Below are 14541 nucleotides of genomic sequence, written 5' to 3' on the forward strand. Positions count from 1 at the left end.
CTATATGAAGCCCTTGGGAGCAGTCATCAGAAGATTTGGGGCAAGGTGTCAGCAGTATGCAGACGATGGCCAGCTCTATTTCTCTGTAACATCTGAATCTGGAGAGGCCATGCAAGCCCTAGACCGCTGCCTGGACTCAGTGGTAGGCTGGATGAGGGTCAATAAACTCAGTCTGAATTCTGGCAAGATGGAGGCGCTGTGGGTTGGTGGTTCCTGAGTTCAGATAATTGGTCAGTTGTCTGCTTTGGATGGGGTCGTACACCCTTTGAAAGAGCAGGTCCGTAGTCTGGGGGTGCTCCTGGATCCATTTTTGTTGCTAGAGGTCCAGATGACCTCAGTGGCTAGGAGTGCCTTTTACCAGCTTCGACTGGTAAGATAGCTGCAGCCATTTATGGACCAGGATAGCCTGACCACTGTTGTCCACGCACTGGTAACCTCCAGGCTAGATTACTGTAATGCGCTCTATGTGGGGCTGCCCTTGAGGTTGGTCCAGAAGCTGCAGCTGGTGCAAAATGCGGTGGCGAGACTGCTCACTGGGGCAGGGTATCGCCAACATGTCACCCCACTGCTGAAAGAATTGCACTGGCTGCTCATTTGCTACCGGGCCAAGTTCAAGGTTCTAGTTTTGGTGTACAAAGCCCTATACAGCTTGGGACCAGATACCTAAAAGACCGTCTTATCCCTTATATACCCAGTCAATCACTGCACTCTGCAGGTGAGGGCCTCCTGCAGATACCATCTTATAAGGAGGCCTGTTCTGTACATTATAGGAATCGGACCTTTAGTGTGGTGGCACCTACCCTATGAAATTCCCTCCCCTTAAATATTAGACAGGCACCATCTCTGTTATCTTCTTGGCACCTATTGAAGACCTTTCAACAAGCCTTTTAATTTGAGACCTTATCTCAGTTTGCTTCTGTGTCGGAATTGCTTTTTAATATGTTTTTAAACCATTTAAAAATGTTTTTAACCCTTTTTTAAAGATGTCTTCAAAGCTTCTTTAAAAATGTTTTTAAAGTTGTTTTGTTTTAATGTATTTTAAAGTCCGTTTTTATGATGTTTTAAAGTGTTTTTAGTGCTTTTGTTTGCTGCCCTGGGCTCCTGCTGGGAGGAAGGGTAGGATATAAATCAAATGATTAACAAACAAACTGTAGGATATACTGTGGAAATCATTATGATGGCTCAACACCAGATACCCTGCTGCTATAATAAATGTGATGATGCAACAGCTCAGATACTTTGGTGGAACACCCTGCCAGTGCATATGCTGCAGTGTCAAAAATGAACCAGTGGAGCGGCTAACATGGGATGCAGACATGGGCAAAATGGGAATAGCACAGTGGAGGTGCACACTTGCGCCGTATCCTACACTATCTCAGACCACATCCCCATCAACAGTACAACTTTGCATCAGTCCCTGATTGGTGGGCAGTGGTGGTGTTTCCATCAGTGCTGAGGGCATAGCTGCCATTCCCCCACCGTTTTCTGATTTTCTGGTTGTGTGTTTTTTCTATCCTCGCCTGGACATGCGTAGAATATGGCAGTCTTTGCACTGGAAGCCATGTAGTGTAGTGATTAGAGTGCTGGGCTAGGACCTGGGAAGCTAGAGTTAGATCCCTACTCAGCAGACAGCTGATATAGCACAGTGGGGAGGAGAGCCTGGCTGGGAGTCCAGAGTCTGTGAGTTCAAATCCCTGCTTGTGTTTCCTGGGTGTCAGGGGCCAGCTAAAGATCACCCCCACAGGGAGTGGCTCAGGGGTTACGTGCTCTGCCACCTGTGCAGCCGTGGACAAACTGCATAGTCCCAAGGAGCCCAGTTGCCCCCCAGCTGGCAGTTGCGGACAAGGAAGGGGCTGGCTTATGCAGCTGTGGCAAGCTGAGCAGGCCCTAGCCAGCTGGGGAGGACTAGCCTCAGAGGGAGGCAATGGTAAACCCCCTCTGAATACCGCTTACCATGAAATCCCTATTCATAGGGTAGCCATAAGTTGGGATCAACTTGAAGGCAGTCCACCCTCACTCAGCCATGAAGGTCACTGGGTGATTTTGGGCCAGTCACTCTCTCAGCCTAGCCTATCTCATAGGGTTGTTGTGAGGATAAAATGGAGAGAGGGAGAACCATGCACTCCTTCTTGAGCTCCTTGAAGGAAAGATGAGTTATATCATCATCATCAACCCCCACCCCCACCTTCCCCCTTTGTGTTGTAGTTCTGATAAAAATCTTCTGAATCTGCTGTCCCCACCACTTCTATGAAGGAAGATGCCATCAGCATCAATAAAAGCAAACTCCATAAAAACCCACAGAAAAGGGCCATAGCTTAGTGATGAAGCACACTCTTTGCATGCAAAAGGTCTCAGGTTCAGTTCCCCAGGATCTTCAATAGGACTGGAAAAGACCGGTCTGAAACCCTGGAGAGTTGTTACCATTCAGAATGCACAATATTGAGCTAGATGGGCCAGTAGTCTGACTCAGCATAAAGCACGTTCTTATGTTCCTAATAGAATTTACAGATAAATACCAGAAAGGTTAGGGCAGTTTTACACAAACATGCACTTATGAAAGAAACATAATAGCTCTCGTACAATTATCTGCTCTTCTAAGCATGTTATTCTTTACATTATTACCCATGACTATAGGGCAGAGATGGGGAATCTGTGGCCTTCCTGATGTTGTTGGACTTCCACTCCCATCAGCCCCAGCCAACGTAATGGTTAGGGATGACGGGAGTTGGAGTCCAGTAACATCGGGAGGGTATAGGGCATAACAACATCTGCTATAGGATAGTAAGCTAGGATATTGAAGAGTGGGTGATGCAAACATCACTTTCACTGGTATAATTCCATTGAAGTCAGGGACATCTCTCAAAATAAGGCACACCAAGTGATCACTTGGAATGCTTGCACGCTGCTCCTGCAGTTTTGCTATCCAGTTTTGCTAGTCCAGTTCCTGATGCTAACTGGCACACATTTCTAATGAACTGCTGGGGTTTATTCTTCCCTGATGCAATAGTGGAGCATGTGGTGGGGTGGACCCACCCTCTTGACACTAGTGCCATTGCTGCTTATCTGGATAGGGCTTGGCAGGGGCAGGGTGGCAACAAGGTTCTGGCTATATAGGCATACTGGTGGGAGCACTAGATTGCTTGTGATGCTCCTGCCACTGCATCTATGTAGCCCCAATCTCACGTTCACCTTGTCCTGCCCTGCCCAATCCCCATCCAGCAATGATACCAGTATTGGAAGAGTTTTGTTCAGGGCCAGCTTATTAAAAGGGCCCATGATTTTCATAACACAATGCCAGCGTAGCTCTTTCCTCTCAGGTGTTATGTGTGCATGGCCCAATGCCCCATCTAGCAGCCTAGCAACCACATTTGTTTTGTGGTATGCCTGGGTCTAAAGGCATGTTGACCCCTCAGTCAGACCTCCAGCATACTATGTGAGAGGAAATTAGATCTTGGGCTGGAGTATAACATGTGCTTGCCTTAAAATGAGTGCCTTCTTCTACTCTCTGACACCCCAATAAAGAATTCACACCAGAAATTGCACCAGAAGGATGAGTTTATTACATGGAAAATAGCATAGAATTATATCCTACAGTCACAATTGTGTGATATGCAGGCTTCAGTTGGTACACAGACATTCACACACATACTTAATCCTATAGAGAATAGAGTTGTCTACCCAGAACATCTACACAGATTCGCGCTAGAGGAGGGAGAGAGAGAGAGAAGGGAGGAAAGGGGTGTACCTTTCTTGTTGCTAGGAAGAATCACCAAGTCAGGGTAGAGTTGCCTTACTAGGATTAAGCCCTCCTGGGAATCAGACATTAAAACTCATATCTGTCCTTTGATCCTGGGTTCAGTGGAGTTTGAGGGCAAGGGTTGAAGAGGTCCGTTGGAGCAAAGGTTGCCACTGAACTTGTTCACAGCCTTGTCTTAAATGAGTTTGAGGTCACACTGGATCCAGTGTGAACCACGAGGTGTGGAAGTGGAGGTGTGGGGATGACTTGAAACGATTCCTTTGAAATGAGTTTTTTTTGGGGGGGGTCTGATATCTTGGATGGATGGATTATCCTTTTCAATTTCCTTCTGAGATATAGAAATACCTTGCCTTCCTCTGGAAAAACAGGTAATCTTTTACTATTTCAATGGATGTCACACATTTCAATTAATTTTTAAATTAACTGTTTGTTTGAAGGAGATGCATCCTCAAAGGGCAGATAACCTATCCCTTGTATGTTCCCTATCAGCCATTTGCTGCTACTGGAGCCAGGGAGTCTGATTTGGGGGGGGGGATTCCCACAATGATGTGGATCAGAGGGTCTGTTTCCCAGGATGCATCATGGCGAGCAAGACTAAATCTGCTCCACTGAGGTGAACCAGGAAAATTAAGGTCAAGCCAGGTGCATCATTACAGATTCTGCATCTGTGGTCTCCCAACCAATTTATAGGCAGCCTAACTTACAGTGAATGACAATAGTCAAATCTGGAGGTTATTGCATGGGTCACAGTGGCCAAACTATTTCTATCCAGAAATAGGCATACCTGGTATACCAGCTGAAACTGCTAACAGGCACTTCTTTCCACAGAAGTTACCTGAGTCTCCAGCAACAATGGATCCAGGAGCACCTGCACACTACGTTCCTCCAGAGGGAGTGCAACACTGTTCAGAACAACTAAATCCCCTAATTTCCAGAAACCACTCACACACAGGGCCTCTTTCTTACTGGGATTCAGGGATTTCAGCTTATTGGCCCTCATCCTGTCCATTTCTGTATCCAGACAGCAGTCCAGATCATGCACAACCATCCCTGACTCAGATGTAACTAAGAAACAGAGCTGTCATCATCATATTGATGACATCTCACCCTAAATCTCCTCGTGACCGCTACCCAACCCTTCATATAGATGTTAAGTAGCATTGGGGATAAAATAGTATCCTGTGCCACCCCACAGTATAATTGCTGCGGGGGGGGTACAGTCACCCAATGCTGTTATCTAGAACCCACTCTGCAGATATGAGCAGAACCACAGCAATACAGCAGTCACTTCCAGATAACCTTTGCTGAACAGTCCTCCTGATTTGTATGCTGGAAGGTTAGATGATGTTGGCTGCTTATTGAGCATTCATTCTGATTTGCTTCTGGGGAGGTTAGACGATGTTGCCTCAAGCAAATGTTATCCCACACTTTCCAATATATTTTCCTATCACTTTCTGTAGCACAAAAAGTTTTTTGGGGAAGCAGGTTTGTTGTGCAAGACTTTCAAATCAACTTTAATTGTGCAACCTGAATTTGCTGGTGAGCGAATCCCATCTGAAAATAGCGATGGTCTGGAAGCACCCAGTTTCTCCCAATCCACAGAGGTACAGGAAGATACCAAGACCAATGGTATCAAACCTTGTGAAAGACTGAGCAAGAGCAACTATACAAAGCAAGTGCCGTACTAGCCCCGCCCCAGTATATTATCCACTAAAGGTCATTCATCAGGGCAATCAAGGCCAATTCCATCCAGAACCAGGTCTGAACCCAGACTGGAATGGGTCTAGTTCAGGGGTGGGGAGCCTTTTTGCCAATGGACCACCCACCTGTCAATCATCATGTCATAATGACATCAGATGACTGACAAGTTGGCAGTCCAACCCACCTGTCAAAATTGACCCATGGGGTGAGGTGGGGAGAGGGATCTGTTTTGCCAGCATGTTCCCCAAAGAGAACATGCTGGCAAAACAGCAACAAAGCAGCAACAAGCAGGATTGAACTCTCTGCTCACCAGCTTATGAACTGAGGGTTTGATCCTGCTCTCTGCAGGGGTCTGCTTTGTCAGCACATTGCTTACAGGGAATGGGCTGGTGCAGTAGCACCCAAAAGAATTGAGCATGCATTACAGGGCAAATTTTCTCTCATGCATCTTGCCCAAAAGTGGGGATTGGTGACCAGGTGGTAATTACAATGTAATGATGCATTAACTAGTCCCCAAATCCATCTGACCAGCCCTTCTCAGTTAGTTCAAATAAATCATGATGGGCAGTGGGTAAAAGAGCATGTAGTTCACTGAACCACTGCAAGCATTTTATCCATACCTCGGGCTGCAAAAGCTGAAACTGGTCCTACAAAATTGTATTCAGATTCATAATCCATATTTTAATAACCATAGTCTTGCTTTTCTAATGCAATAGTTCCTGCTTCTTACCAAAGTTCTGTGAAATTAGGTAGAAAGTTTGTTAGCTTTAGTTTCAGGTCAGGTTCAGCACTCATCCTACTTCTTTATTTGGACTTGAAGGTAGGAACAAGTGATACAAATTCCACGTCACAGAAGTATGAAGAATTTTTTGTCGGCACTGGCATCTTCACCAAATTTATGAAAATCACAGGACCTAGGCCACACCACTGAGAAGGGTCCCGTTGTCTGGTAATATTTTAGGGGGAAATTAATAAACTGCACTAGTGTTGTGTTATGAAAATCATGGGCCTTTTCAATATGCTGACCCTCTTGCAACAAAAGTTAGCTGAGTCTCCACAGTGACAATGATGCATCCAGGAGCACCCACACACCACATTCCTTCAGAGGGAGTGCAACCCCATCCAGAACACATAAACTCCCCAGTTTCCAGAAACCACTCACCCACATGGCCACTCTCGGTTCAACTTATTGGCCCTCGTCCAGCCCATTATAGCATCCAGACATCAGCCCATGTCATGTACACCCATCCCTGACTCAGATGTAATGGAGAAATGTGACTGGATGTTATAATTTATGAATAAAGGTCTCTTTTAGTTTAGAATAAGTAGAATCTATTTCTCATGGATAAAGGGGTAGATATTTATTTAGTAATTATTTGATTTATATCCCGCCCTTCCTCCCAGCAGGACCCCAGGGCAGCAGTTGACAGTTTTATTTTTAGTCCCTTTCCTAATGATCCCTAACATGGAATTCACCTTTTTCACAGCTGCCACAGTGCCCATGGCACCAATATCATCACTGAGCTATCTATTATGACTCCAAGGTCTTTTTCCTGGTCAGTCACTGCCAGTTCAGACCCCATTAGTGTATATATGAAATTAGGATTTTTTGCCCCAGTGTCTACCAGTGTGTGAATCAAATTTGCTGTTTTAACACCCATTCACCCAGTTTGAATATATCCTTTTGGAGCTTCTTGCAATCTCTTTTTGTTTTTATCACCCTGAACAATTTGGCATCATCACCAAACCTGACCACCTCACTGCTCACCCCCAACTCCAGTTCATTTACAAACAAGCTAAAAAGCACAAGTCCCGATACCAATTCTTCTTATATTTCTCCATTGTGAGAACTGTCAATTTGTTCCTGCTCTCTGCTTCCTCTTCTATAACCAGTTGCTGGTCCGTAAGAGGACCTGGACCTATCCTATCCAGTAACACTTAAGTTTACTCAAGAGCCTTTGGTGAGGGACTTTATAAAAAGCTTTTTGAAAGTTGGACCATTGAATATTTGCTTCTTCCCACCCTTACCTCCATAATATAGTTTATAATTATGATCTAACTATTTTAACATTTTTAACATATTGAAAGCTGCCTTGGGAGGTGGACCTACTCTGTGTGTGTGTGTTTATCTATACAGTATATATATAAACAAATAAATGTTAAACTTATTATTTGGTGCTCTGCTGATTGTGAGTAGCTGTGACCAGACCCCATGTTCAAGCGTAAAAGGCCACTTGAGACTCTTCAAAAATCACTTGCATTAGTTCAGTTTAAAAAACCCTCCACTTTATCAGGAAAGCAAAATATCCATGCAGTGTATTAATCAATTCCATTTTCAAAAAACGTATGAAGAATGCATTTTATCATCCTTTATATTATAGAAACCATAAAGATTAAATGCTTTAAATTGGAAATGAAAAGCTTTTTACAATATTATAGATCTTGGGGATTCAGAATACAAACGTAAAGCTCTAAAAATAATATAAAGGTGTTGGAACAACTGTGTTATATAGCCACAAGAGTGGCTGTATATTATAGCCATCTCTTTGGAGATGGCAGGTGTTGCCACCACTCACCATCTGCTCAGAGGCACGTTACCAAATTCTTCCAAGCTACACAGGAAGTGGATTGGACTGTGAAACACCAACCCAAATGGCGTTTGCATTTTGACAACTTTGTAGGGCAGTACAATATCTCAGAGAGGAGGTCAGGTCTCCTGCTCCCCTGGTGCATTCACTATAGCTGCCCAATTTCCCTGCTTTTTAAAGTTTGATAGAAATATCTGTGGGCTATAGGTACGTTCTTAAACCTCAAGTTTTTTTGCCTATTAGTGAATATACACTGTATCGTTGTAGAATTGTAGAACTAGAATGGAAGAGGTTATATTGCAGAAAGGTTTAAGGCCTTCCAAGTGGTCACCAGGGATAGCATATTTCAACCATTCTGCTACAAATTTGTACTTGTTTTTTTTTATTATGCTCAAACTTTTATTTTAAGTCTTAATGAAAACTTCAGCCTGCATTGGGAAAACAGGAAACTGAGTCACATATTTGGATTGTCTCTTTAGCTCAGCATTGCCTGCACTGACTGGCAGCACCTCTTCAGGATTTCAGAGAGGGGTCTTTACCAGTCCTGCCTGGAGAAGCGTGTTATTGAGAACATGAAATCTTTTGCATGCAAAGCATGTGCTCTACCACTAAACTAAAAGGTAAAGGTGTCCCCGTACTTCTAGTGCGAGTCGTTTCCGACTCTTAAGGTGATGTCTTGCAACGTTTACTAGGCAGACCGTATATATGGGGTGAGATTGCCAGTTCCTTCCCCTGTCTTTTTTTACCCCCCAGCGTATGCCAGGTACTCATTTTACCGACCACGGATGGATGGAAGGCTGAGTGGACCTCGACCCCTTTTACCGGAGATTTGACTTCCTTCTTCCATTGGAATCGAACTCCGGCCATGAGCAGAGCTTTGGCTGCGTTACTGCCGCTTACCACTCTGCGCCATGGAGGATCTTACCACTAAACTATACCCCCCTTATTTAGATTTGTCAACACATAACAGAAATAGACAAATTATGTCTCTCCTAATTATTGCATGAAAGATACAAACGCATGTCAGGAATTTTCATGTATCATGTTTGTAGCTATGTTGGGTCAAATATGCAATTGCATACGTTGCAAAGATAATGGGTGCTTCCAGATGGATGCTTATTGTGGGATGGATGCTCCTCATGTACGCAAGGTGTTCTTTTTTTTTTTGCAGAGTTCACACGACATCATTGGCATCAAAGTTCCAGCCTATATTTTTCCCCATTTAATCTGTATTTACCCTTTCTGGGAAAAATCTGATATTATCAATAACTACAACTTGTTGTCAGTGACCCATATGCGATATCTGAATGACCCGCTTACAATAGCAAGCCCCCAATTTGGAAGCACCCAATATCCTGATACTGGTATGCCAAGTTTTGTATATCAGGAACAGCACCTCGATCATTCAAACATTTAAGAGATTAGAGTAATATTTAATTAATTTGAAAACAAAAAGTCAAAAAGCCCCCCCCCCCAGTTTTTGCTTACAGTTCGGCAAACATCTGAAACTTTAAACAGAGGTAAACACAGAAAAATGCCAGAACCACAATCTTTGTCATTAACAAAATGGAAGAATTCCAAGCAAGACAGACAGTATCTCATTCCCCACTATTAATTGAATAAAATATTATGAAATCAAGAATTGTTGTGGATATTTATCTATTTATTTGGTTAGCTGTGGCCTTCCAGCTCTCACTCTTTCAGACAGTCTTTGCTTCAGTACATGGACGCATCCTCATATGGGCCCATATGAAAAGAATAAATTCTAGGGCTTGAGGGTGGGATCCTGCTGTGGCACGGACAGTAATCCCTGTAGAGGTGTTTCAGATGCCTTCTGAATTTCACCCCAACAAAGACGTAGAGGACCGGGTTGAGGCAACAGTGGCAATAGGCTATTTTACGACTGATGTCAAAAGCAAAGAAAATGTCTCTGAGTGGTTGACAGAGTAAACTGATGATGTTCTTAGAGGACAAAACATACACGGAACCAAGCACGTTATAGGGGGCCCAACTGAGGAAAAAGACCAGCACTATAGCAAATATGAGCCTTACAGTCCTGTGCCTTCTTTGAGACCGTTGTCTAAGCAAGATCTTAAGCATCCCGATGTAACAAAATGCAATGATAATGAAAGAACATAGGAAGAAAGCTGCTTGTAGACACAACTCCACCAACTTCCAAATAGACTCTTCTGGGTAGTCACAATGCTGCTTGCCATCATCACCAGAGGCTATTACCTGGATAAAAATAGTCTCGGGGATCACAATTAGGAGGGTGCTGGTCCAAATGGCAATGCTCAACAGTATCCGACACCTTTTTGTTTTAGTTCTCAGTGTAGACAAGGGATCGACCACAGCCAGGTACCGGAATAATGTCATTATAGTTAGAAAGATAACACCCCCGTAGTAGCTGATAGAAAAAATGGCGCTTATAGCCTTGCAGAGGAAATCACCCAAAATCCATCCATAGTAATTGTACACAATAAAAAAAGGCAGCGTGCAAGAGAAAGCCAGATCAGTGATGCAAAGGTTCACGATGAAGAGGTTTGTTAAGGACGTGAGGCTTTCATATCTCATTACAATCCACAAGACAAGGCTGTTTCCTAACAAACTGAGAAGAAAAATGAGAGAATACAGGATGCTGGTAAACGTGGCACTAAATCTAGAGAGGTCATCCATCAAACACACGTTAGACTCGATTGGGTCATAATTACCGTAGTAATAATATGTTGCATTTGTGATTGCCTCAGGCATATAGTCTGTTGGTTCCATCATTCGGATTTGTGATAGGCTTGCCTACCTCTGAAGCTGTGGATGACAACCTCTCCAAGCAAAGAACTTACTCTCACTGTGGCCAGTGGAAAGCCAAAAAAGAAATCAGGACATCAGGAATAAATATGCAAACTTCAAAACAGGTAGTGAAATTTTGTCTTGTTCCGCTCTAGTACCAAATGCTTACACTAAATATAGGGTTTTTTTAACAAAAAAACTTGTTGGGAGGGTAAACTAAAAGTTTGTTTTAATTATTAATATCATAAATAAATTTTGTTCTTCTATATCAGCAAATAAAGGGTGAATCTAAGTGCAATATTCAGTGTCTTCAGTCTGATCAAGCTCACCAGGGGGTGAACTGGCAATCCCACCCCATATATACGGTCTGCCTAGTAAACGTTGCAAGACGTCACCCTAAGAGTCGGAAACGACTCGCACTACAAGTGCGGGGACACCTTTACCTTTACTGACCTTTTATTAAGGCTCCATAGGTATGGCATAACATGTCATCATTACTCTCAGTCCTTGCTTTCCATCTTCATTTGCCAGCCTCTAAAATTGATTTGACTCAATTAACCTACCTTCCTTCATGCCCAGGTTTTAAAAGGATCCTTTTGGTGTTTAATACCCCTCAGCTCCCCTCCTTTATCTTGAGATCCAAGGGATCACTAGCTATAGCTGGGATATTTCCTAAACGAGTGTTTAGGACTTAGGGTACTCTCCTCTTGTTTCGCAACCATGCCACCTCCTCAAGTAAATCTAAATCTGCAGATCATTTTCACCATAATTCTACCTCAAAGCATGAACCTTTATATAAGTTACAACAGGATAGTGGGTTGCCATCTTACCCAGTGGGAGGTTTGAGCAATTCTAGGGGTTTTATGCCCTACATGAGAGAGTTTCTAGGGTATCCAGAGCCTGTGGAGGAGGATCTTTTGAGGTCCTCTGGAAATCTTTCAAATGAAAAGCAGGAGGCTATTTTAGGCAGGCTTGAAATTCTAAAAAGCAAATTAGTCTCTGTAAAGGGAATAACTCTTCTCAGGCTGAGCTACCCTTAACAACATTCCCTCCTGCTGGAAACATTAAACAAGCTGCTCCTTCAGCCACCTCACCCTTACATCCCATTTCGGTCAGAGGGATGTCCTTACCTCTTGCTGCTACAGATGGCAATTTTAACCAATCTTCTACAAACACCCATCCTTTTGAGATAGACTGGACTAGGAAACCTTTGAATTCTCTAGCTACTAGGAATTGGATGGCTATGTGGTGTGTGGAACCACATGAACGTGGTTCACCCAATTCTAATGGGGCTGTCAATGCAGCTATGCCTGACTTACATTCTTTGAAGTTGCCAAAGGACAACTGTTGCATTTTTGTTGATTCAGAGCAGACTCTTGATTGTATTGTTCCTTGCCCATGTGGCAGGCTGGCATAGTAAGTGTAATGATACTGATTTTTTAACCTTTTAAACTAAATTTAAAATAATTTGTTTACAAGAGACATAGCTATCGGAGAGTTTCCCCCAGGTTCATGGCTATAGATCCTTTTTCTATCCTGCCACCAAGAGTACTAAGAGAACTTTGGCTAAACTCTCCAGGCGACACCTAAAATTGCAAACAGAAGTAGCTTATTGAATTTATTCAATTTAGATCATTTTACAAACACCTCATACGTTCAAAAAAGCATGAACGCAACAGAACTCAATGGTAAGCCTTAGGCCAAGCTGTTATAGAAAACAATGAATTTAAGTTCTGGGATGTTGTTGCACATGGCCTGGCTGAGGCAAGAGGGATTACTGAGGCTCAGATTTCAATCAATGACTAGACCAATTATTTTACTAAATTATATTCTTTATCAGTTTCCTCCCCTTTTGTAGATCATAGACCCAGTAACCTCTTATACAGTTAAATTCCTGATTGATTTGATTAAGCTCAATGAGGCCCCGGGTGAAGATTTTTTACCACCAGAACTTTTAAAATCATTTCCTAACTGGTGGGTTGTGTTCTTGCTAAATTGTTTACTGAGATTAATCTGACTGGTCTAATTCCTCCTGGTTGGAAACTATCTATAGTTTACCCTATTTTCTCTTCCCCAGAATTACAGACCGATTAGTCTGCTAGATATCTCTTCTAAAATATATGCTTCCTTTTTACTTAATAAGCTACAGGAATGGGTCTCTTCCAATTCTATTTTGTGTGAAGAGCAAGCTGGTTTTAGGAACTCTTACTCCACCATGGATCATTGCTATGTTTTTTTACATCTTATTGAGAAAATGTTGAAAAACAGTTCAAGACTCTATGCAGTTTTTGTTGACCTCTCATCAGCTTTTGACTCAACTGACAGAAACCGCTTGTGGTCCAAACTGCATGCTCTTGATATAGAGCCTAGCTAGGCTGTTGATGCTGCTCCAAAGTTTGCATCTAGATGCCATAGCTAAAATCAGAGTTGTTGGACTGGCCTTTTATCTGACCCTATCCCAGTTAAGAAGGGTGTCAACAGGGATGTGTTTTGGCCCTCCTCCTTTTTAGCCTTTATATAAATGATTTGGTCAAACTGCTTGGAAATTTGGATGCATGTCTTCCAGCTACAATAAATAGAAAGGTTAGTATTCTCTTATATGAGATGACATGGTTATATTATTCTTAACAAGGGGTGGCCTGAACAAGCAGATGGATTTATTGGCTAAATATTGTCAGCAGGAACAGTTATCAACTTCTCAAAAACTAAACTGGTTGTGTCTGGTAAGAGATCTCCTATATTCAACGGGTCAATTTTTAATAATCCTATCCAACAGACTAAATCATTTTCCTTTTTAGGAGTCCATTTTGCAGCAAACTCCTTCTGGAACGTTCACATGGACGCTATCGCTGCCAAAGCAAGACGTCTTGCTGGCACTGTTCTGAAATTCTTTTACACCAAGGGTGGGAAATTGGCTGTTCCAGCCCTAAAAAATTTTTTTGCAAAGGTTGTCACTTCTATGTTACACGGTGTAGAGCTTTGGGGTTTTAGCCATTCACTAATTCATGAGTTGGAGAAGGTTCAAAGCACTTTTTTAAAGAAGGTTTTGGGCCTACCTGTTGGCACTCAAGCTGTGCATGTTTGTGCAGAAGTGGGTTGGCCTTCAGTCCAGGCCAGAATATAGGTTTGTCTCCTAAATTTTCACAACATAATATTTGCTTTGCCACCCTCCCGCCTGGTCTCCATAGCTTATGGCTCACCGTTAAATGCCCAAAAGAGAGTTGCTGCTTTAGACACACTTGTTAGAGAATTTGATACTGAGCTGACTGAGATTTAGTTACTGTCTAAAGTACAGTTAAAGCTGTCTGTGTACAGGAGAGCTTCTTTAGCTGATATGCTAACTATCCACTCTTCAATATTCTCCAGGCTGTATCCATGCTTTAAAACAGACCATCAGAAAGCTAATTACTTACAGGCATTGCTGGTGGGATTTAAATTAGTAGTGACTAACTTTTCACATTGATATTCAATCGGATCTACATGTAACAAATGCATGTCTACTCAGAAGTAAATCCCACTGAACTCAATAAGACTTATTTAGGCTGCAATCCCATACACACTTACCTGGCAGTAAACTCCATTTAATTCAATGGGACTTGCTTCTGAGTAGACATATATAGGGTTGCTCTGTTAGTCTGGATCTAGCTGTATACATGCTATTGTCTTTACTCAAAACATACATTTCTGTACGTTTAGGCTGCAAACCTC

The 14541-nt window shown here is 42.7% G+C and overlaps 1 protein-coding gene across 3 annotated transcripts; it reads right to left on the reverse strand.

The window, feature by feature from the left end:
- Positions 1-9529: 9529 nt before the first annotated feature.
- XCR1 (X-C motif chemokine receptor 1) lies at positions 9530-14110 on the reverse strand. 3 transcript variants are annotated; one of them, XM_061586672.1, is made up of 2 exons: positions 14034-14110; positions 9530-10654 (listed from the first exon to the last, which is right to left on the reverse strand). In XM_061586672.1, the coding sequence occupies exon 2, from the start codon at positions 10618-10620 to the stop codon at positions 9763-9765; it is 858 nt and encodes a 285-aa protein (XP_061442656.1). In that variant the 5' UTR covers positions 10621-10654; positions 14034-14110; the 3' UTR covers positions 9530-9762. The 3 variants fall into 3 exon arrangements, with proteins under 3 accessions (XP_061442656.1, XP_061442655.1, XP_061442654.1); XM_061586671.1 differs by lacking the exon at positions 14034-14110 and adding an exon at positions 10758-10845; XM_061586670.1 differs by lacking the exon at positions 14034-14110 and having other exon boundaries at positions 9530-10888.
- Between the last annotated feature and the right edge of the window lie 431 nt (positions 14111-14541).

Source organism: Rhineura floridana, chromosome 10 (genome assembly GCF_030035675.1).
Source record: "Rhineura floridana isolate rRhiFlo1 chromosome 10, rRhiFlo1.hap2, whole genome shotgun sequence".
Taxonomy (NCBI): domain Eukaryota; kingdom Metazoa; phylum Chordata; class Lepidosauria; order Squamata; family Rhineuridae; genus Rhineura; species Rhineura floridana.

Coding starts and splice junctions, on each gene's coding strand:
- XCR1 (XM_061586670.1), bottom strand. CDS start 10,818: ATGATGGAACCAACAGACTATATGCCTGAGGCAATCACAAATGCAACA.